General features: G+C 36.7%; 2 protein-coding genes and 1 long non-coding RNA gene across 17 annotated transcripts in view; 2 read left to right on the forward strand and 1 right to left on the reverse strand.

Annotated features, from left to right (window-relative positions):
- The window catches only part of LOC140757931 (ankyrin repeat domain-containing protein 17), a 61,636-nt gene extending 51,733 nt beyond the window's left edge, over positions 1 to 9,903 (reverse strand). For 12 of the 13 annotated variants that reach the window (XM_073093844.1, XM_073093846.1, XM_073093841.1 and 9 more), the window contains exons 1-2: positions 9,519 to 9,903; positions 8,077 to 8,200 (exon numbers count right to left, since the gene is read on the reverse strand). In XM_073093844.1, coding sequence (XP_072949945.1) covers positions 8,077 to 8,200; positions 9,519 to 9,707 — 313 coding nt within the window. In that variant the 5' untranslated portion in view covers positions 9,708 to 9,903. Of the gene's footprint in view, positions 1 to 8,076; positions 8,201 to 8,766; positions 9,194 to 9,518 lie in introns of those variants that run through there. The other variant, XM_073093845.1, reaches the window with a different exon arrangement.
- A 641-nt stretch (positions 9,904 to 10,544) lies between these two features.
- Positions 10,545 to 11,625, forward strand: LOC140757933 (uncharacterized). Its single transcript, XR_012104038.1, has 2 exons — positions 10,545 to 10,908; positions 11,087 to 11,625. It is a non-coding gene; the product is annotated as an uncharacterized LOC140757933 (long non-coding RNA).
- A 1,768-nt stretch (positions 11,626 to 13,393) lies between these two features.
- LOC140757934 (solute carrier family 35 member F3) lies at positions 13,394 to 23,464 on the forward strand. Of its 3 annotated transcripts, XR_012104039.1 has the most exons (10): positions 13,394 to 14,008; positions 14,663 to 14,821; positions 15,186 to 15,351; positions 15,789 to 15,967; positions 16,703 to 16,831; positions 18,580 to 18,769; positions 19,424 to 19,513; positions 19,916 to 20,045; positions 21,714 to 21,768; positions 23,322 to 23,464. XR_012104039.1 is itself a non-coding variant. In XM_073093848.1 (9 exons), the coding sequence occupies exons 1-9, from the start codon at positions 13,688 to 13,690 to the stop codon at positions 23,434 to 23,436; spliced, it is 1,479 nt and encodes a 492-aa protein (XP_072949949.1). In that variant the 5' UTR covers positions 13,394 to 13,687; the 3' UTR covers positions 23,437 to 23,464. The 3 variants fall into 3 exon arrangements, 2 of the variants coding, with proteins under 2 accessions (XP_072949949.1, XP_072949950.1); XM_073093848.1 differs by lacking the exon at positions 21,714 to 21,768; XM_073093849.1 differs by lacking the exons at positions 21,714 to 21,768; positions 23,322 to 23,464 and adding an exon at positions 20,217 to 20,977.
- The last annotated feature ends 1,325 nt before the right edge of the window (positions 23,465 to 24,789 follow it).

A 24,789-nucleotide genomic window follows, 5' to 3' on the forward strand; every position in this document is an offset into this window, starting at 1 on the left:
AAATGTATTTGGTTGTTTGCCTATGATTTTTGTATAAAAGAGAGAAAAACAAAACAAGTGATTGTTGTCGCAAAGCTGATGAAAGATCGATGTAGATCTAAAGTAAATTGTTAACAACACTAAAATCTTTGAACACCAATATCCAAAGTCATAATAGTACGTCGTACGAAGTCAGAATGAAACTCATTTCACAGTATGAGCGTCAGTAATAGCACAGTTAAGCTATTACGCGGCGACGCCATGGAGGAGCATGACGTTTTAAACTTTCCATTGGCTCGCGAGCGCCGAGTGCCACGTCCGATCGATCGCTGGGAAGCGAAGCCATAAAGTCCTGAACGCAGCCGAAAACCGCTAAATATTGTAAGAGGGGCCACCTAAAAACCAATATGAAGTTATCGTCTCGGCGACCTTTTGCGTACGTTTTACGTTTACTGCCGTAGTACTGGGCGTAGTGTGAAGCGATTGCGGGTGCAATGCGTCTGGGGTACACAATAACATAGATTACTAAACTATTCATGTGAATACCTAAGCGCATTCAGTACTAAACTATACAGGTTTTCAAGCTGTGTCGTTAAAAAGATATTAAACAAGTGTGAGATATATAAAACTTCGAGCAATAAGGAGGACGATAGAATGCGTCGTATAAACTGAACGTTTGCTTCTAAATGTGCAGAATAAGGTTTTAAGAATGTTTGCGAGGATATTGTCTGCGCCTCTATCTTATAGTACTCCAATGAACTCGTTACACAGAAACATTAAAATATTAACAATGCTGACGTTGGTAGAAGACATTTTCATATAACATTTACAAGGGGTACAAACATTTTCGTCACACGACCTAACTTTGTACCTGCCTAGTGACAATTAAATCTTATTGCTGAGGAAACAATGGGAGGAGATGATTTACGAAACATGAGCGGTGGCGCTCTGCAGTACTGGTAAAATGGCAGGTTATAATTATTCAACAAAGTCCCAGTAGACATCTACATTTAACGTTTCATCGGAACGTTTAGTTTGTGAATAAAAAGTATTTCTGTTACCTCATAAGGGTTGAAAACTGTTAATACCAAACCACTTAGACAAAAATAGTGAGCAATTTTTCACACGACATTTTCGATATCTATGCTAAATAATAAACGTCGGTTATAGCATTAACTGTGGTTAATACCATAGTTAAATAAGCTATATTTGCAACCAAGCTAAATCTTGGTAATAAAAACATTTTATATTAATTTAAAAAGTAAATCGTTGAAACTTATAGATTCAACTGTAGCACAAATCGTAAACAAATTTTGTCCGCTTGCACAGTGACTCAAAAACGGTTATTACAGTATTAACCAAACAAGTACATGCTATACATGCATACATAGTATTATACAACATCGGATAGGTCAACACGCGGCCTTTCGTTAATATCACGCTTAGGCCCTCGTGGGCACCGATCGTGTAATTAGAGACGAAGGCGAGGAATCACACTTACAATGTCTGTTTCACGGCGCTGTATCGATCAGGCTCGCTTGACCTCACCAACCGGCTGATGCAAGCCTGGCGCAGATCGGACCAAATGTGTGTATGATACAATTACAGACGTTGTTATTGTTTATAAGATTGAAGTATCAAATGAGCTTGCAGTAGGTACACTTAATGCTAAGTGGTCACTGCCGCTCATTGACATCTGTAACCAATTCCATATAGTAAAGAGGTTCTACTATTCAAAGCTGATCACAGATTCCACTCCTGGGGATTTAGATGGTTGCCTTATATATAAGTCAGCCAACATTAACACCCTTACACCGAATCGCCGACCTGTTTCACACTAGAAATAGATGTGTCGATGGTACCTCCACGGTCGAACTAGTTCTACAATATTTCAAAATTTCTACCCCTCTTATGTATGAAATGGACGATCTATAATATTAAAAATATCTTAATTAGGTCTTATTCAGGTTAGTTTTCTGACTGAAGCTGTAATTTGCAGTATCGTGCAATGAAGTGGGCACAAATAGCAAGTTTATGTGTGCAATCTCAGTTAAGCTGGGCAATTCTGCAGTTAGAGTAGCCACATCGCGTTCTAAGTCTAGCGGGCTAGATTGCAGTGTTGCACAATGGAACACAACATTGCAGCACCACAATATCGCTGGCAACATTGCTGCGCGAGTTTGAGCAAGGTTTCCAGCAAGATGCAACTTATACAGACCACATTAGATTATTATTAGACAAAAGCTTGAATAAGATAAAATGCTGCATTGCCTACGAAAATGCAGATTTACAGTACCTAGGTATCATTTAAAGATACACATGACAAACACTTTTTAAGTTAAATGAATTTATAATTTAGTTCGAGTTAGTAGCATATTGATGACTCGCATATTGACGCGGCGCGTCACGGCGGCGTGCTGCGCAATTACACCAGACAGACAAGTCTCGGGTTCGATCGAAGTCAGATGAGAATTTAAATTACGACTTTCTGTAACTTCCTGACTTTAGGTGGTTAATTGCTTACTTCTGAAAATGGTAAAAACCTCTATAGTTCAATCCATCGGCACCACCACCTACATCTGCTTAATAACAGCAGTGTTAAGCGCTGTTGTGTTCTGGTTTGAAAGGTGTAGTAAGGGAGACATACTTTTGCAGAGGCATTCCAGCATAGTCCTCAGGGGTAGCGGCGCATCTGTGGCGGACCTCAGAATATAATCTCACCTGGGGTTGATAACAGATGTCCATGGGCGACAACAGCCACTTACTGCATGCTCGTCTGCTACTCCTATATTGTAAACAAACAAAAACATTGTTTGTGTCAGCGCCGCCCACAATCGGCCATGCGCTCTCAGCGAGCGAACTGAGTACGATGAACGCATCGTAAAATATCGAGTGTATTCTGTAATTTTCAACGCCAAGTAATTTCTTATAACGGCAATTGGAGTTTATAAATAACGCTCAAGTTATTCATGTAACTTAGAGTGAAACTATTGATTTAACGTATCACTCGGTACGTTGAACCCCAGTAACGAGAATGACTGTTAGAAATCATTTATTCACCTTTCATAGTTTTTTTATCTATCAATAGAGGTATACTTATACTATCGAAAACAACTCGATGTTCGATCAAGGTTATTTTGTATCAAAGGTCGATGTGACGAAAAACATCTATATTTATAATAGTTTATTTTTTTATGTAATAGATACATAGGGCAGAACTGACTGCTGTAGCTATCAGGTGGAATTCGGGCTATTAGTACATTAGATCTTAATAATTATATTTTTGTATCACCGATATTATAATTACAAGAATGAGTAAGTTTGTTTATATTTTTATCTCTTCAATATTTACGGCTTCTTAGAGCTATTTATACATAACAACTGTCTTCAAGGAGTCTATATAGGTAATAAATTCTTCAAGGGCAACAATGCATCTGTAATCTTATTTTGCGTGATAACTGATAATCAGATGATTTGTTTTAAAGGTAGAATCTGTTACTGTTCGCCTGCGAAGACTCCTTGCTATGCGTTGTTATGTTTTGTTTGATTGGTATAAGACAAGAACGCGATGGGTTTACACTACACCTCCTCTTAAGGGGGACGCCACAGCTGTGGCTGAAATCAGGTAAGACACAAATCCTATGTGTCGGCACCAGAGATCACTAACTATTAGGTGAATTGCATTTTCGTTAATTATTTCAATAAATGTTCTACTTGCGTTTTCAATAGAATTAAAAATATTACACCTCTACTAAAAGTTATTACCCAAGGGATGTAATTCACGATACTGTAAAATTAATATTAATGCACTTTTATGTATTTGTTTACTTTATAGCACTCGAGAATACATCGCATTTCCTCATTTAAATGCGGATCCATCATTTACAGATATAGAAAAAAATAAAATTCTATTTCACAAATCACGCATCGATACACAGTGACAATTCTAACAGTCGGGATATAAAAAATATCCTTTTTCAATCCATTTTTCTTTGTTTATTTTGAACGGCGGTTCAAGTATAGAGCTCTGTGGCGTCCCCTCACAAAAATACGTGTAAACGAGCAAAAAAAACGTAAGACCGGTGTGTTGATCGTACCACGGTATGCTATGTGTCAAGAGTCGAAATTGACCATTCAAAACACACGTTCAAAATAGATTTAAAAAACGTGACGAAAGCTTTGGATTTTAGTGATTAGAAAAGTAGAACCGAACTAATGCAATTGTGCCATACGAAAAAGGTCAAGGCGGGTGAGCGCTCTGCATCATTGTTTCAACTCGTGTACGACAATTACTTAGCGATCGTTATATTTCACTATTACACATTGAATATACGAGCACAATATAGTCTGTAATAAACTATGGTTGGGAAAATTATTTCGTATAGGCGTTTGACAGCGGTTATAACAAAAATCGCGGTGTTTACTTTCCGAGCGTGGCGCGGACGGCGCGGTGGGAGCGCGTCGAGAACATCTGGCCGGCGCGTCCGTGCCATGAGTCGTGTAAAGCCGAAGAGAGTATAATGTAGGCGCCCGCTGATCAATTGCTGGTATGGGGCAGACTGCGCGTGGTACGCTTCACAAGCGACAGCGAGTAGCGACCGAATAGTCACAACTAACAAGTATCTTTAATTTATTCAAATAATTTGCATACACAAAAAAAAAATAAGAAGACTGACCTCATCTAATTTTTTGGTCCCAAAGCGAACTTGATTTTAGAGGCATAAGATAAAGGCAGATAGTAACACTGATTATAATATTTTCTATGAAAACAAAAACAAGTAGGAAATTCCATCAACGTTATCTCATTGACATAGTTATCGCAGATCATAATCATTTGCGTTGGCTGTTAATTACTAGAATAAATCTATGGAAATTAATAGCCAATTAATAGGTACATTATTAAAGTCAAGTTGTATTTTTTTGTAAAAAATATAAAAAGTAAAGTGCATATACTTTAAGTTGCCGATAATTACGTCATCAAGGTAATAATGATCTCTTTTAACTTAGACCATTGTCGAAGTCTGTTTGCCGTCGGCTATCGCGCCCGCTTATGAGTGACGTTGCACGCCGACCGCACGTCACACATCTAACCTAACCCGACATACCTAGAACTTGAAGTTCAAAATCAAACACCAACAAACCAGCATCAGCAACCGTATCCACGTATGTATGCAAATCGCATTTTGTTCAGCGATACGTGATAGAGTGTATGCATGACGCCTTTAGACTCTCATTTCCATTACGAATTTAAATAAAAAAATATTAATGTACAAGTAGGTACGGAAATGGAAATCGAATGAATCAACGAAATAGGTATCGCAAAATCTTTCCTGCACCTTATCGCGGATAGTGAACGGTATATAACACGAACGTTTAATAAGGCCACGAGCATTCGCCAGGTGTCCTTCTCTATTAACGAATTAATATAACCATCCCAAGTACGGACATTTCCGATGTGTCCGAAATCCTACGGCAATATCCGGTTACACAAGCGAACATCAGTCGAAGCCACTTATGAATAAGAACTGTTTTGTTTGACCATTCATAAACCAAACAAGCGAACTATACAAACACAATAAAACCTTTACGTAAACAGATCAAATCTGCAATCAGTAGGTATCCAGCTGATATTATCTGAAATGTGCATAGTGTAATGCAATTTAACCGTAACGATACGTAGTTTAATTGCATGCGCGAAACGGCAACAGCCGAATTTCATTCGTTAACTAAACCACGACTAAAGCTCTACTTGAATCATTAACGCATTCCGACAGCGCCGTGTTGCAATGATTGCACCTTAAGATGAAGCTATGGTCATTCATTACGGAAGAAAACTCTAGTGAAATTGTGTACTTCTTGTGACGTTTATGAAATGCTAACACGATCCTGTAGTTACGATCTTTAATCGATATAATATGTTGTTAACGAGGATTACAGTTCGTATTTCTTTAACATATAGACGATAATTGAGCGATGATTAATGGTCAATAAACATGTGTAGTAGCTCTTATTAGTACATATAAATAAATGGAGCGCATTGTGCCACGCGTGGATAGTCACAGAACGAATTCTCAATTTTATAATTTTTTTTAAGTAAATAATTTATCTATTAAATTCTGCGCGGATAGTCCACAGGATTTAGTTCAACGGTAAAATAAATCTTAATTTAACTACATATCGTTTTATCTTGACCATGAGGTTTCTAACCACTAATTACTGTATTTTCCCTATTTTCGTCCTCCTTGGTACCATACAACCCATACAAGTATTTACATTATCCCTAATAAATAATTAATCAATGAATTTAATTTTTATTAACTCAATTAGAACCATCGTTCAAAATAAAACGGATAGTAATTCCCTTTATATGCATAGTGTAATTAATAAACAATACACCAGCTCAATGACATAACTTAATATTTTTGTCACCGCATACATCATCAGTTCTTTACTGATTTCCTTACACTAATTTAATTACTTACAGGTGCGACATCAACAGCCCGCATCACATATTTGAATATAAGAATAGAATGTATTATCACCATTTCTAGAAATTGCCTCTTAAAAATGTGTAAATCATTCCAGCCCTAAAAAGGTTTCAAATAGTGTAGTTGGTACAAGTGATCCAATATGAAATGTTTTTTACAATAGGATTCCTACGTCTCTATATATCAGAGCTTCTTTAGAAATATCCCAGATTAAAGAATGCTTAGGGAGCTGTTTAATTTTCGGTTTAACTTTGGATGAAATAATTAAATGATAAAGAATAAATTAACCCAAATATTAAACATTTTAATTTAGAAAATTACTACTACATTATACCATAGTAGTCAAAATTTTAAAGACAACAACATTTTAGGCCCTTTATTAATAATGAACGATTTATATAATTTTTATCTACAAAGATCAAAATGTAATAATTTCTATTAGGCAGACAATGTCAAATTTAAATTTTTGGTAGGTAAAACATTGGATTTGGATTTATAATAATGGGCATTCGTAGATGGCAATCTTACATTTGAGGAAAATATGGTACAAAGCCATAGAAACTTATTATTATTACGCACATTAAATTTTAAATGCAAATTTGCAAAAGCAGTTATGAAAGTAACAGAGTATGTAAGAAAGAATTCCTCTTATTAATTTTGTCTACATAACTTTTTACACCGTTAACTGACTTGACAAAATGAGCAAATATATTAATAATGAATTAATTGAAATAGTCCAGAAAGTTGAATTCAGTTAATTTTCAATTGGCCAACAGCAAAAATATTAGAGTATAGTTAATGAGGTTTTATGCAGCTACTGTTTCAGCACAAGATTGCAGCACAATAAAACCTATGTTATTCCACTTAAACTAATTTATCAATGTTAATTTTTGTTATCCCAATAGTATTTAAATCGTGCATAATTGAACCCTGTTAAATTTTTTTAAATTGTCTGAATATATAAATTCTAAGTAGCTGCACATTTTATAAATTATATTCAGAATTTATTGGCATTAACTCATTTTGTATTATAATAATCTGAATCGATTGTGATTAAACTTGGTCAAACCAAATTTAAAAAAAGAGAAAAATACGGAAAGATTTCTTCAAGTATGGTAAAACCTATTCATCTAATTCAGTTATTTTTACAGGCTGATAAGATAACAGAAAATAGCTAATCATTTCTTTAGATAGAAAACCATACATTACAAATTAAAAATTGGCATTATTTGATATTTATTTGTCACTCAAAATTTATTCATAATTTTGAGTGACCAATAAATAACAAATAATGCCAATCGTTTCGACATTTATAAAAATAGAATATTGAAATTTTACTGAAAATGTTGAATTATTCACTGAGGCTTGAAATGTAAATTTTGAAATACCTTCAGGATTCAAAAGACTCATTAAACTAGTTTTCATAGCAACAATTGAATATTTATAAAAAGTTGAATAAGAAATTGCTTTATGACCATTGCTCTACATTAAGGTCAGTGCCTTATAAATAACCAGTAACCAAAATGAAGGGTAACTAAAACATTGTGTTAGTTAAATATAATAATATAAAATCAGGGAAAACTTCTAAGTGACAAGTGCAAAAACTTACCGGCTACTTCAAGGAGAGTCTCGAGTCGCGCCTGCATCTCGGGGTCAACGGCCCTTTCTGGGTCATCGTGAGAAAGTAGGAACTTAGATGCCTCTGCACCACCGCCTTCTTCCTCCATCTCCGCCTGCCAACACACATACATGTCAATAAATCTCGCTCCTTAAGCACAAAATAAAAGTACTTTTATTAATAAAATGTGCAAAATAAAAAGCTCTGTCCAACAAAAACTGATTACAAGCCCAATGTTGTTATTATGTTATTAATTGAATGTTATCAAACATTAATAATGCAAATGTTTTCTCTGTATTGTGACTAATATATCATTCTTTGTTTATTTGGTTAGGGTTGATATCAAAATCATAGTTGGAAATTCTAATAGAGTTAGTCTTAATATAGCCACACAATGGAGCTCAGCCTGAGTACTATTGACCTGACTAATTTTAGTACACTCTCATTTAGGTTAGTAGAGTTAAGGTTAGAACAGCCATACAATAAAGACATCACTGCAAATACATGTATGTGTTAGAATCACAAGGACCATTCAACAACATGAAAACATAAACATTATCAGACATTGGAACTGTCCATTGCACACACATTATGCAGGTTAACAGTAAGAACCACTCAAACTGCGACAGCGATTGGTGTTGGTGAAGCTTTCTGCACCCGGTAGGATCGTCTTCCACTTACCAACAGGTCTGGCCTGCTAAGGCACAAACAAGCCAGCAAGATCTATAACACCAATGAGACAAGTGTGAGACATACTGACAATGTGGTGCTTGGGGACGAGCTTACGGCTAAACACTACTGTCAATGGTCCTTGTAATTCACCAATAACCAACATTTTTGCGCGAATCGCAGCGGGCGTTCTGCACGAGTCGGGTGCGCGTGACGACACAAAACACAACATCGTCTACGATATTTGCAAGGATTCCACATACAAATTATATAATTCACAGATTCGTAGCAAAATAACGTCATTAAACACAATATTCAGCACTCCGCTTCGACTAAATGCATGTGATTCGAGAAACATGGCCACCATAGTTCGAACCTCATCCAAAACACAAATAGACAATGAAAAGTATCTTACGACGGATTAGCCCGTATCGTAGTATTACAAAGAATCAATTGAATACTGTCTAGGAGCGGCTGGCATAAATAATTTTCATGCATTACTCAGTAGGACGTATGTACCTATGACTTTCTGACGTTTTACGGAATATTTGGCAAGCGACATATACGGCACTGAGAATGAAAAATTACTTTGTTATAGTGCGCTTAGCCCTATTTTGGATAAAAATTACGGATGCACGAGTGTTTTCGGTAAAAAAAGTAATTGTATGGTCAGTCTTGTACAAGATGTCCCTTGCAGTATTTAGCGGTACAGATAATCAGTCTCACACTGCCACCGCCTCGCTCGAAAACAAAACACGTTTTACCTCGGATACAGAGTCATCCTCGCTTTCCGAAGAGTCCGTCATGTATTTGGCAGGCGCTCCTGAATACGTTTCGGTTTCAGATTTGGCCGGACTCGAAGCCGAACTCTGAGGAGTGGACGTTTTTACCACATCAAGTTGCACATTCACCTTATCGATATTTCGGTTTTCAGACTGTCCGACATTCTGCATTTTTGTCCTAATCCAATACAACTTAATTAGTCTTTCAGTATCAACACTTTTTCTACGAAATTAACACGTTCTTATATTAGCAAACAAAATTTATTTCGTCATTTAGCCAGGCTGATACCCGCCATGTCTACTACTATGGCGAGGTTCCCGGATGCTTCAAGTAGGCTAACCAATTATCTCCCTCTGGTGATACAATTTTGAACTTTTTTGTGCTGCCACCTATGTTGAAAAATCTATAGTACGCCCATAGATATCTTTGTTTTTCTATTGTATCAAAATAACAAACCATACCACTTTTAACTACAAAATATATTTTTTACTTCTCATAATTTTATTTTAGTGTTAAAATACTAATACTTTATTTATATACGCAAACCTAACAATACTATTTTTAAACAAATCCCGTTCCATTTAAAGTTAATTGCATATCGTGATTTCAGCAAGTTATATAACTACCTACGCTATAATAATCATTACATATGTTGAAAAAGATGTTTTTCTAAATTTTAGTTCTTTTACGATACGACCTGTATAATACAAGTAATACAACATACTAGTAGATGCCGTACGAAAAGTCCAATTATTATGGTGCGTCCACACGTTGCTTCTCACTGCTTCTCGTGTTGCCGCGATTATTTCCGTCGTGGCCACACCACACTTATACGTGTTTGGTACGAAAAAACTACAATATATAGTTTACTTGAATATAAAATATGTATTATATTTTATAATACTATATATTTTAGAACCAGCAGTAACCATAGTTGAGGGCAACGGTAGTGTTCCTAATTGGGTACTTGACAGTTATAACAATAAAATATGAAATATGTTGGATATGATAGCTTATAAGTAAACATAAATTATGCAGTATTTCGTTTATTTTTTAATACGTTCTAAGTATTTTAATTTTTAAAAAGAAATTTTTGATTTTTTATCTGTGGATTTTAAATCCCAAAACGGCTACAGTGCTGCCTCAAATGTCATGTGACGTCACTACATCGAAACCAAACAAGACAAATAATAATTAAATCGTTTGCTGTTAGAGTTGGTTGAATTTATGTTGTGAACCGAAATGGAGCCATACTATATTAAAGATGATAGCGTGAACCTGCTTAAAGAAGATCCATATATGCAGTGCAATAAATCAAAATGGATACAAAAACTTCCGTGAGATAACCTATGGAAATATCAAATAAACAACGTAAGTAAAACATTCTTTATATTTACATTTAATCATATCGGACAATTAAAACATTTCTTAACTGACTTCAGACAGAAGAAAGGTTGTCTTTAAGTAATTATTAAGATTTTTTTAAATATACTTATATTCTTATGTGAACTGTTTTAAGGTTATTAATTGGTTATACTTATATTTACAGATCTTCCCGACAATCGTATAGTGACAACGTTATAGAGTATGTGCAGTTTAAGAGGAAGGCAAGTTTGTGTTTCATGAAAAGTAAAAGTTGTCCTGAACACAAGGTACATCAATGAAAATGAAAATGTGATGACTGTCCTGCCTAGAAGAAGTGAGGAGCCAAAAGTTTCGAAAGTGGGCACCAGTCTGAAATACATAAAGTAAAGTACATGGGAAATAGTACTTCTTTACTTGCGTAACCTACCCAACAAGATGAAGGAAGAAAAGTGACCATACAGTTCCTATTATTGCATTGCAATTTAATTCTGAAAATCACAGTGATAAAAATATATATCCATTTGTTACGGAAAATAATTTTAGTAATGAAGAAAAGCAGACACGCAAGCAGCACAAAAATTTAGCTTAGGTGATCTGTAGTAATTATTGTAACTGTAACATATGATAAATATATACAAAAGTTCTACTGTGTGTACTCACTAATAGAACCATATAAACCAAATAAACAAAGAAATTGGTTAATAAAATACTAATATTAGCAAATCATGTATTTTTAATTATACAGTCCTGTAACTTAATCAGTGCACATGCACCATCAATAATAACACAGTCATGTGCACTGATTAAGTTAAGTTAGCAAGAGCTTCAATATAAACGAAGGAAATAACAGCTTCAGCATGCTTTAAGGTGATCTGTAGTAATTATTGTAACTGTAAGATATGACAATAAATATATACAAAAGTTCTACTGTGTGTACTCAATAGAACCACATAAACCTAATAAACAAATAAAAGACTAATATTAGCAAATCATGTATTTTTAATTATACAGTCCTGTAAGTTAATCAGTGCACACGCACAAGCAATAATAGCACGGTCATGAAATATTTTAATTGTGTCCTATTAATTACAGAATGGGCCCTTAAAATAGAATTCTCATAGACGTCTTATAATTCTATTCTTATCATAGACATCTATATATTATATTAAATGTATGAATACTTCCACTTGCTGTTTTGTTTTGATTTCGTCCTGTTCCAATGATTTGGAATTGACGAATCACTCGAGAGTTACTAAATTTATTCCTTTTCCTTAATAATACTTCTCTTACATAAATAGTATAAAATGTTATTGCTTGCAAACAGAGGATTTAAACATATAAGAATCTGCAAGTTCTTTAACGTTTATGAGATTTGGGTTTAGGAACTTGTATAAGCAAATTTGTTAGGATATTTAGCGATCGTACTTGTACACATCGTCACTGCACACGCCTTGTAATTTGACAATCTTGCTAATAAAAGGTAAATAATTCCCAAGATTTCCCCTGAAGTATGTGTAGCGTCGAAGTTTATTTCTATTTATTTATTTATTTATTTAATTATTACAAAATCCACAGCTCTTAAAATCATACAAATACATTTCTTATTTAGTATTTCTTACAGCCAATTACAATATATTATGTCACGCTACGAAATGACACTTGACCGCCTGTTTTGGCGTAACGTTCCGTTTACCGTAATAAAAATATGTTTTTTATTAATAAATAGCCCTTTTTTCGAAAATATGTACAATGAAAGGCATATATAATAGGTATATGAATTCATTAAAACAGTTTCCCAAAAAGTGTCAAGTAGCCAATTCCTATTACCTATATAGGTTACTATACTCTTTGAGTGGCCATAAGTGACATTGATATAAATTAATATACTATGTGTAAACGCCTAAACTGTTGTACAACCGACATCATCAGCCAAGACCTGCCGCGTAATTAAGTAGATGGCGTTTAGTTTCTTTGTGTATTTATGTTAAGCACGTGGGTAAATTAATAGAAAAAACACCAAGAATATTTACGAAAATTATATCTATTTTTATTATGACGACGGTGTAAATAGTTTTCAACAGATCCCCTATATGAGAAAATCTTTTTAACTTCTAAACGATGGGATTTCTTGAGATTTGGCCAGTCCAAAATGAAAATCAACGAAAACTTGCTTGAACAACAGTATGAACGAGCCTTGTGTATAACATGGTACGACCAACTTGATGTTGGTTGGACAATTTTGTATTCGGTTTTCTCGTAAAAAACGTGGTAGTAGTGGTCAAAGAGTATAGTAACCTATATAGGGTAGTGGTACTAGTACTACCACAGAATTAAAATGTACAAGTGTTTAGCTATTCATGGAGCATTTTAGTATTTACTGCGTGCAACATATAGTAGTGAGGTGTGTGAGTAGGACTAAAAGAATGATATTTTTTATCTAGTCTGTAGTGTAGTGTGCATAGAGTATATCTTGTTTTATGGTAGTGTAGTGTGTATGGTTCGTCCGTCTACCGGAAAATGCGAAAAATGGTCGGGAAATATTTATCTAATTTGAGCACAGCTGATAAGAGACTTTGTTATTATTAAATTAACGGTCGCTATAGTAAATAAACGCGTGAAAAATTATTTCCTTCACTGAAAGGAAAGTGTTCGATAAATGGAAAGGCGCCGGCAGTTAGTGTTAGAAATGTAACCGAGTTTTCAGGAATATGAATGCATTAGTGTTAATATCGTAGGTCGTCGATGGATGTCGTGATGTTTACGTAAACGGGTGAATAGTGACGAGATGGCCAGGGACGGAGATGTGCCAACGATTTTTAATCCAAAGCGGGTTCGGACGCCGAGCGTGATAATTACCAGCGAGGAGGTGGACGCTGAGCGCGGTGGTGGTGATGGAGAGGGAGTGCGACCGAACGGGCCACCCACACCTTTGAGCCCCCGTGCACCCCTCACGCCCCAGACATCGGTGTCATCAGCGCCTCCACTCACGACCCAACCGTCCCTGCAGCAGGCCTACAGCGAGTCAGCCGCCAGCAGCCAAGACGAGGAACGCCAGTTACGCGATAAGAAATGCCCGCGCTCCTGCTGCTCAAAAGTTGCAAAGAAGGTTTGTTGTAATATTTTAAACATCTAATTCCATTACTAACTTTATAATGTTGTAAATTATTCTGTAGGCTTCAAAGAAACCTTATTTGCCGCTTTTAACACTTGCTACTTTATGCCTGAGTTAAAAATTATAAATCAATGCTGTACTTGACTCATAAATGGTTTACATACAATTTAATGTCATATAATGATCATTTGTTGTAATGAAAATATAAATTATTATTTTTTAAAACGATTTAATGTTTACTGACGAGATATCTTTTAACTGCACTTCAATGACTTTACATGTAAATATGAAGTGGATTAGTTTGAAGAGTTTTTCATGTAAAATTGTGTATTTTAATTCCTAAAGATGAGCCAGGATACTAAGGTGTAAAACTCTTTTGTTGCTCAATTCTGGAGGCACCACCATAGCTACTTCTGAACCATATCTATTGAAAGGTGTGCTAAGTTACACTTATGGGAGGCATTCCAACTTTGTCCTAAGCAATGCTTGTGTCGAAAATATCAGATAAGACTCATCTTATCTGGGATCTGGATGGGCAGCAATGACTCCTTACCACATACTTAAAAAAATGGGATATATGTAAGAAAATGTGCAAATTTCATTATGATAAAAATAATAGATTCCAAAGCATAATTTTACCCCTTTCAGATTTACTATGGCCTATGTGTGACCCTCGTTCTCGTGGCTTCCTGGGTGACGGTGACACACTGTATCAAAAGCATGTATCTGCAGGAGTATTCAAGTGAAGATATGGAATTTGCTGTGCCAATTAGCACGGAGGTTTCTGCACATAATTTTACTACTAAGGTATATAATTGTATGTCTACATAGCATGTAGAACCATAATAACATTTTTTGTCTCATGTATAATTTTGAAAAGATTATTGGTTAATTCAGGCTTAGCATGAGAATATATGAAAAAATGTATTTTATTAAAAATGTACCTTTTCCTTTAGTTTGTCATTGATCATAATTTCCCAGAATTAAATCCCTCCAGATTTTTTAAAGATCCAATAATGTAGAATTTATTTTCATCACAACAGCCATGTAACCCCTCTCAGCATTATACAATATTCTCTGTAGGTTTGATTTGATTTATGCTCACTTGTAAATTCTCCCCCAGTTACCTACTAGGAACAAAAAATAAAAAATAAAAAATTGTTTGTTGCAGTATCTGTACAATGCCCCATTCTTCACGGCGTGGTTCTGTACCAACTGGCTGATACTGTTCTATCCGCTGTATGTCATTGTGATGTTGATACACAATAAGTGCAAATCCACAGGAGATATCATATTGGACGCATTCAGAGACTTCAGGGAAAAAGGATTTACTTTTGGTAATACATATTTTGTTATGTGTCAGTAATAGCTTGTTATTTATTATGTTTGGGTTGAAGAAGTTAGTCAATTATATGACTTAATGAACTGAATGTCATTATTATAAAGTGGAACTACATAACAACATAAAAAATTTAATATATTTTACTGTACATTAACAGTATGTGTCATTTTTAATCCTTGAATGAAATGAACCATATTGGTACATTTATTATTTACAAGATTGTATTTGAAAGAATACAAGTAATACAGGACATTGTCTTGCCCAATGATTGCAATAAAGATTTTGGCTTATATCATTACTTCATTAGCGTTTCATACTTTTATATCTCAAAACTTTCCCATTACTTTAATATAAATTATTGTTTGCTTCTTTTATTTATTTGTTTACTATGATTCAGGAGTACAACTAACTCTAATTTGTCCTTCCTTCCAGCCCGTTTCACCAGCCGTTGTGGTCTATTTTGCCTACTGTGGGTGGTAACAGTCTACATGTACACATACTCACTGAAGATTTTGATGTCAACTGATGTGATGGTGTTGTTTGCAACTAATGTATCCTGCATATATCTGCTGTCTTGGGTCATATTGCATGAGCAGTTTGTTGGAGTCAGGGTAAGAAATATAGTTGTTATTGTTATTACCTAAGTTATTACCAATTATATAATGCAGCAGTTTGCAACCCAAGGCCTGTGACCCTCCTCTGCCTACTAAAACTAAACTAAAATAATAACATGCAATTTCCACACATGTTTCTTTCAACTACAATCATGAGAAACTTGTAACACTTGAAATTCCTATCCAACCATTGCTTTACTTAGCTACAATATGGCCACATTGCTGTTAAAATGTTGCCCAAAACCGATTTACAGCATAACTTGAAGTTCATAGAAATGACGATTTTTGGATTGATTGAGCCCTAAACTTTGTGTCAGAATGGTACATAAATATAGCACACGGACTGTCACTACATATTAATAATCTAAGCTAAGCTACCTAGATAGGTTAATAAATTAACTAGATGGTTCGACTCCGGCGGCACCTCCGCCACACCTATTTCTGCCTTATAACAGCAGTGTTAAGTGCTGCTGTGTACTGGTTTGAAGGGTGTGGTAAGGTAGACAGACTTTCCGAGACTGATGCGTTCCAACTTAGTCGTCAGGAGTAGCAGCGCATCTGGAGCCCAGCTCAGGTAGGAATATCTAATCCTATCTGGGGTTGATTACAGATGTCCATGGGCGGCAGGAGCCACTTACCATCAGGTGGACTGCATGCTCGTCTGCTACTCCTATATTATAAAAAAAAGATAGGTAATGATTATACAATTTAATGTAAATGTGTGTCCCCCAGATCGTGGCGGCGATCCTGTGCGACACGGGCATCGCGCTGCTGGCCTACATGGACGGCATCACGGGCAGCTCCACGCTGGGCGGCGTCGTGCTCGCCGCCGTCGCCGCCGCCGGCTTCGCTATATTTAAGGTATTTTTTTTTAATATAGGAGTAGCAGACGAGCATGCAGTTCAACTGATCCGTGACTGATCTGTGACTGGTCTTATAATACCTATTAGGGCTAATAATATTTATCTGATGTCTGTCTTAGGCAGGGACCATGTGCCCTCTGGTGTATTGCACACTTGTGGGTTACTTGCATTTTGTAAAAATGGCCTTCTGGCTTTATAGTCCTGTATTCTTCTATTAACCCATTTAACCAGTGCCAATCCCGTTTTATTTCTACATTTAGTTTCATCTGATTAAGTGTTTCAGTGAGCTATTTAACAAATAATGGTTGCGTTAATCTAACGCGCACGAACGTTTCAAAATAATGGCGTGATTTGAGAGTTCGAAAGGTATTGTTTATGTTATTTAGTGTAATAGATTGTGTGATAACGATATATAAATTGTTATTAATTTGTTTTTAACATTGTTTCGTGTTTTAACTTTTCAAGGTAAATATAATCGTGTTTAGTTAATGCTGTTGTTTAGATCCATTTTATTAAATAAAGCACAATTAAATTAGGAATTAGGTAATATAAATAAATGAATATTGTTATTTCTTTCATAATAACATGTTTGGAAATTATAAGGTTTATGGATTTTTGTAATATTTGGTATTATTGGTTTATAGATTGGATTTATTGAGAGGTTTAATTAAGTATTATAATATTTTTTTATTTACGTTGCACTGATTGCGTAGGTACTTTTTTCATGGCGAACAAGTGGTAAACCAAACTTCCATCCTTTAACAATATGATCGATACGAAATTCCAATCTATAAAAATACAACGGTCGGTAGTAGTGGTTAACCTATTTGTGTTACAATACATCCCCATTGTTCCCTTATCGGGGGACATCGCGTGCCACACTGTAGTAAGGCGTTTATGGTACATTCGAACGGGCGAATGGACGGTGATTGCGTTATAATTAGGCAATTTGAATCGCGTATTTTTTTCCTATTTTCTTTGTAAATCAGATTGTCGTAAGCACAGTTTATGTTGGTGGAAGATTTTTCTGTACCTTCTTATATTTGTAAGAGGGTTGCTGAATATTTTTTTTAATTTTACGGTAAAATAAATGTATCTTTTAAAAATAAAACTACAATAAAATAAATCACCGCCTAGGCCCAGGTCAAAAAGGTCCCTGTAGTTCCGGGAGCAGAATAGGGCTAGGGTATCACCTGCCTGTTGTAAAAGGCGACCAAAAGGGGCCTCCGGGGTTGCGGGTGGCAAGAGTGGGAGCTCGGACCGCCCGGACAGCGACCCCGGGAAGACGGCGATATGTGTGGTCGTATACCTTCGTGCACACCAGATGGTGTGGCGAGTGTCACGCGCACCTGGGCTTAGCCTTTAATTTGAACTTCCCATAGAGCGACACAGGGTTTTCAAGTGTAAGTTGAAGGTGCTAGAACCCTCGTTTCGTGTCGTTCATATCGAAGGTAGAGTCCGCGCCAGATTTCTAGTCCGCTCTATAGAAACGAGTCGCGTTGCAATAGCAAATTATACATATTTGCGGGACGAAGACAGTGCGGGACCCCCGGCACTCTCGGCTGCCTGTTCCTCAGGGGTAGCAACGCATCTGCGGCCAATAAGAATCTTAGGCGTATTATACGTTGAATACAAATGTCCATGGGTGGTAGTACCTACTTATCATCAGGTGGATTGCGCACTCGCTAGTTATTATAATAGTATAAAAATATCGTCGATTTGTGATCGGTATCGTTGTCCGTGCAGGTGTTATTCCGCAAGGTGATGGGCGAGGTGAGCACGGGGCAGCGCGCGCTGTTCTTCTCGCTGCTGGGGCTGCTGAACGCGGCGCTGCTGTGGCCGGTGTGCGTGGCGCTCGTGCTGGCCGGCTCCGAGCCGCTGCCGGCGCAGCGCCTGCCCTGGCCGCACCTGCTGCTCGCCGGCGGCACGCTGCTCGGTGAGACTGTGCCCCGACTGTGTAGCGCTGCGCCTCTCGCTGTTGGGGCTGCTGGACACAAGCTGCTGTGGCCGGTGTGCGTGGCGCTGTGGACTGTGCACTGACTCTGTAGCGCGGGGACGGGCGAGGCCACGGGCAGCGCGGTGTTCTTAGTATAGAGTCCTAGTAACAAATTCTACGAACTAAGATGTTCCATAGACATCATTTGAGAGGTTTAGTCGACGTAAAACTTCTAGTCCGCTCTGAATATAGAAATGAATCGCGTCGCCATAGTAAATTGTATGATTACACCTGCTCGCAACAACTTCAGAGCGGACTAGCAGTTTGGTGCGGACTATACTGGGTAACTACATAGACCCTTGATGTTAAATAAGGTTCCGTAAAAAAAAACGAAACCCTTAAATTTTCTTCGAAACTACTGGGCTAAATGACTTAATCGGCGAAATGAAAAATGTAAAAAAAAAACAAATGTTTGCTAATTTAATCGAGAGGCATATCAAATGAAAGGGCTTGTAGTAAGGATATGAAATATATATTTTTTTATCGTTCAATACATGGTTTTAAAGATATTCAAGAAATAAGGCGAAAATTGGCCATTCCTCCCCTATACTTTATACATTCTAATTTCTAACCCAATTCATTCTTTTGTTTCAGTTTTCCATCTGGTGTTTCAATTCGGCAACACTGTGACATACAATATATTTGTGTCTATGAGCCTGATCACTGCCGTTCCAGTATCTGCAGGTATATATTTTTCTACATTTACAGTCTGACACGAGGGTTACCTACTCGTATTTTTGTCGGAGAGGGGGAGACCCTCAAAAGGTATTAAATGTCATGGGAACGACGCCAGATTATGTGAGGTTTTACTCACTAATACCCGCCGGTGACCGTTCTCGGCGCTACTTAGTGGACTCTGGAATCTTCATCGGAACGCAACCGCAGTCCTTTGAACCCCGTGTCCGACGGTATGCGGCCACAAACACCATTATCCGTCGCGGAGCGAGCGGTTTGAGCTCCCACTCTTGCCCGTCTGCATCGCCGAAAGTCCATAATATGTTGATTGGTTTAACCACGAAAGACTAACGAATAGATACTTTCGCATTTGTAGTATCAGTACATATTGAAATTAATGTCACTTTACAGCTCTGGACGTGGTTTTCTACGAGGCACATTTTGAGGGTATGAAGCTGGCCGGAATCATTCTCATCACAGTGGGATTTTCTCTCGTGATGCTGCCGGACAACTGGCCTGACTACATCATGAGGCTCCTAAGGTTAGTGTATCTTTGAACGGAGTTCCTTCAGCACTGTTTTATTTCTTAGTGCATTTTGTTTGGCACTAATAAAGTGGGTCGGCTCAATGTTTAAGTAAAATTCGTAATTAAATAAATATATTGACGCTTTATGTACATAGTCTTACTTCAACCTATTTTCCCGCGTTGTAGGTGGTACATACAAAGACAAGGCCAAAAAGAATCACCAAAGCGGTTGTAACCGGATTATTCTGCATGAGACCGGTATCTGTGGTGACATCTATACGACGCCGGCCGTCAGTACAATGCACTACAATACAAATACTCTTAGATCTTACTGCTAGGGACATCAGCAACGTGGATTTATACTTTAATAACTAGTAACGTATACTTGTTGTAATTTATAACAATTTAGCGATCTTTTAACATTTCCTTAAATGCATATAATATTTAGGTAGGTACACTTCCTGGCGGATCCAGGATTTATTTTGGAAGGGCTTAACCCAGCGGCTTGAGCCTCTTACATTTCATCAATATCGATTTATCAATTTTTCCTTCCCTACAAAAAAATCGTAATTTGAAAATTTATAATATGCAAGAATTGTTAAACTTCGAACATCAATGGATTAATTATTTATATTATAATGGGTGTTAGCCCTCTCCCCTGGATCTGCCACTGGGTACACAGTTATTACACTTATCATCATAAATTATATCAGTAAAATATTACATTAATAAACCGCACATATTAAAATAACTTTAGTTGGTTATTAATTCTCCTGGTTAAAATGTAATGAACCTATTCACCGTGTATATGCATTTATATTTATTAAGAATGAGCTTCAAGCTTTGCCTGCTTCGTGACCTTGAGCCGGTCCTGCAAACACATCTTTAGCTGCATTCAGATTAGCAACGCTTATTGGTGACACGCGTCTAACTAATATACGATTGGCATCCAATGCAGTTGCTGTAATCTGAATGCCAACCTTTGAATCCCTTGCACACTTGGTGATTTCGCACAATAACGATGCAATCGGTTGAGGTCGTTACTATTTAATATTAAATGTTAGAGGCTGTGGTCGCAAAGTCTGTTGTTAGTCGCCAAGAGTGCAGGGCATAAATCATGTACTACAACACAACTACAAAATACGGTTAAATTATTTCATTGGACTTTGAGCTGCGTACAATTCGCGCTTACATGAAATGTCGTTGTGGTATGGTACGTGTGTGTTCAGCTTCAATGCAACAAATTAGTACGTGAAGTTCGACAAGGATTTTAAATCAAGAGTGGGTTGGAGAGATGATATATAAGCAATAATTACTTTTTTAATATTTGCACTCGTTTTTGGGAAACAACTAAATCTTTATTCATATAAATCTTTATTATTGAGTTATATAATCATTATAGCTGACCTGGCAAACGTTGTGTTGCCATATAAATAAAAAAAGTTTAAGGGTGAACAACCCTTACCACTTAGGGGTATGAAAAATATATAGTAGCTGATTCTCAGACCTACTGAATATGCATGTAAAATTTTGTGAAAATCGGTAAAGTCGTTTCAGAGGAGTACAGTAACTAACATTGTGACACGAGAATTTTATATATATATGATAAGATTTAATAAATCCTTGTCGTGCTTGGTAGTTGAATGGTGCACAGTTAAAGTGTCGGTACACGCGTTTGTGCAGTTAACTCAGTCACTGCCGCCGCCCGCGCCGGCAGCCCGCGCCGCAGTGAGCTCAGGTTAGCAAGCTATGCATACGCTTGTCTCTGTAGAATAGGCTAGTTGCCACTAATCAAAATATTAAAAAAATATTAGTTATACGTAATTGATTTAACTTTACATTCAAATACTCAGCTATGTATCTGTACTTTCCGAAGAGGTGACGTCATACTAGATTTATCTTTTGGGTATAACAGACTGCCAGCAAAATATGAAATACTTTTGAAAAATTGTCAACTAGCCTATTGTCTCCATGAGCTCGTTTTATTTTTACCTAACTGCTTTGCAACTCCCTACAGTCCAGCGCATTTTAACAAACGAGATGTCGAACAATTTGTCTAAAATCCGATTCAATGGGTTATAAATACAAAAAATGTTGTCTTCATCTACAATTATATACTTTAATGCTTATCTTTCACTAAGCATAAAAATGTTTATTTACTCGGTATAAATTTTTATTACAATTATTCAGAAATATTTATTCGTAAATAAGCTCGATTACAAATGTACATTTAGTTTTTTGAAGTTTCCATTAAATCACAAAAATAAAACATTCTCACGGAGACAATCATACGTTTGTGATATAGCTGACAAAATAGTAGTTTAGATCCGTTGTTTTAAAAAAAGTTACCAAATAAACATCTAACCATTAAACGTAGATTTTTGGCTCATATTAGCAAAGCAGATCTTAAGTGGAGCTCACACCTACTACTATTATTAGGTCCGTTCTATGACGTGCCTGTATATTATTATTTTAGGCAAGCAACTGCAAGCCATACGCGCGGTGTTTGGGTAAGCAGTGGACGTTGTGAACCAAACAAAGGTCCTCTTTAATATCGTGTGAATCTTACAAATTACCAAGTTGGGAAAACATTGAATGGATTGATTGTTATTAATTAGTTATTATATTAGGAATTTATTTGGTAACTTTGTTTTTAGTGACTGTTGATTATTTCACTATGCATCTCTGATTGTAAGACCAGTCATATTTAGAGCTTGGATTGTATCGTTGTTACTGTGTAGAATACTTGTTATGCACGGGATATTTTGTATACTGATTTTATTTTACAACAGATAGAAGTAGTCATGCTTTGTAGTATAGTAGTGTGACTTTCTATTAAGGTGGCCTTAAACAGTGTGACACGATTAAGAAGTATATATCAAGAAGAAAATTCTTATTTGCGAGTTCATATTTATAGTAACTTCTGTGTGATTTTATTTATGGATATACTAATTAAAGGATACCACTTAGTTACATTACATAAATTACATTAGGCGTTAGATCTTACATCAGTAACACATTTGTTGACTTCAGGTTGGATATATTTTATTTTGAGTTGGTTACAGATGACCATAAGCTACTTCATATACACATATAAAAATATATATTTCTTTTATAAAATAAATCTATCTCTTTCTTCAAAATTTCGCAAAAATGTTTTTACCCTTATCTATATTTTTATAATATTAAAGGCTAGTAACGTTTCGGCCTGTAATAATTTTAAAAGTAACATATTTTTTCGTCATTAAGTTTACTCACACGCAAACCAATTGAATGTCACCTATCGTACAGATGGAGCCGCCGTCAGCGCGGGCAGAACGGCACCGGGCGCAACCGCGACACGGTGGACTACCGCACCGGCTACATCCGCTCGCACCTGCGCTCGCCCTCCGGCCGCGTGCGGTGACCGCGCCCCGGGCGTCGATAACCTCACCCCCCACCCCCCGCCCCCGAGCGGGACACGGATGATCGTACTGTCGGCTAGGAAACCCGCTTCATCGCTCCCCCACCCCCGCCGTCTAGCGGGACACGGAGGATCGTATTATCGGCTAGCAAACCCGATAACCTCACTCCCCACCTCTGGGATACGGATGATCGCTCCAGTGGAAAGTAGGGGAATTGCCTGTTGATTTGTTAGGTGGTGGAACCCATTGTGGTTCGTCTCCGGCACCACCACCGCCAAACCTATTTCTGCATAACAGCAGTGTTAAGCGCTGCTGTGTTCTGGTTTGAAGGGTGTAGTAAGGGAGACTTTTCCGAGACGTTCCAGCTTCGTCCTCAGGGGTAGCGGCGCATCTGTGGTTGACCTCAGGTAGGAATCTCTCTGAGGGCGATTACAGATGTCCATGGTCGGCGGTAACCACTTACCATCAAGTGGACTGCATGCTCTTCTGCTACTCCCATATTATATAAAAAAAGCACTAATGACTATCCGCAAACGGTAATTAGTATTCTGATAACAAAAATCATGGGGATTTGTCTGAGAAATACGGTTGGCAAGATTGGTTGCTCGCATGAAATAGGAATGGAAATTGGCTGTTGAATTTGGTTGTTATTGTATAGTGCAGGTGCTTTAGTAACATATTGATTGGGCTCTTCAAGCTAGAGTTTTCATAGTTGCGACTTGCGAGAGTATTTCCATGAAACGAAATTGCAAAAACGCGAAATAGCCTTTTTACAATTATTATAATGTTTTTTGTTGGCGTTAATGAATTATCGACAAATATTACAAATAAATTGGCAGTTTTTATGGAACTCTTTTAAAAATACTTATCGATGTTGTTAACAATATTTAAAATTTATTGCATGATTGTTTTTAAATGTGAACGTTTGGTAACCGATACCTGGTGTAGTAGCGGCGTGCAGTGTCGATCGTATACGTATGTGTGCGTGTTTCTACGTGTACGCACACGTACACACTAGAGCAATAAATATGTAGATATTAATCTATAGTGGCGGTAGACGTCTATGTGTGCCCTAGGCTTAGACCAAGTATTAGGAACGATTTATGTGATAGATTTTGTAGCTCGTTCGTAAGGTAAAATATCTGAATATTCGAATTTCTAACGGATAAGTTCGAAAGAAGAACGTTCAAGTTAGAATATCGTAGGATATTTATAGACAATAATATCACATATACAATAGAATAGCGAAATACATTTTTAAACGTAAACGACGTTCTACACTAAGAGTTCACTTTTGTCTTTAACTAATTCAAAACTCTTAATTAAATTTCTCTTCATCTATTTTTTCGAATAAA

The sequence above is a fragment of the Epargyreus clarus genome, unplaced genomic scaffold, assembly GCF_041222505.1.
Source record: "Epargyreus clarus isolate Ecla_fem2 unplaced genomic scaffold, WU_Ecla_fem_2.2 ptg000005l, whole genome shotgun sequence".
Lineage (NCBI taxonomy): Eukaryota > Metazoa > Arthropoda > Insecta > Lepidoptera > Hesperiidae > Epargyreus > Epargyreus clarus.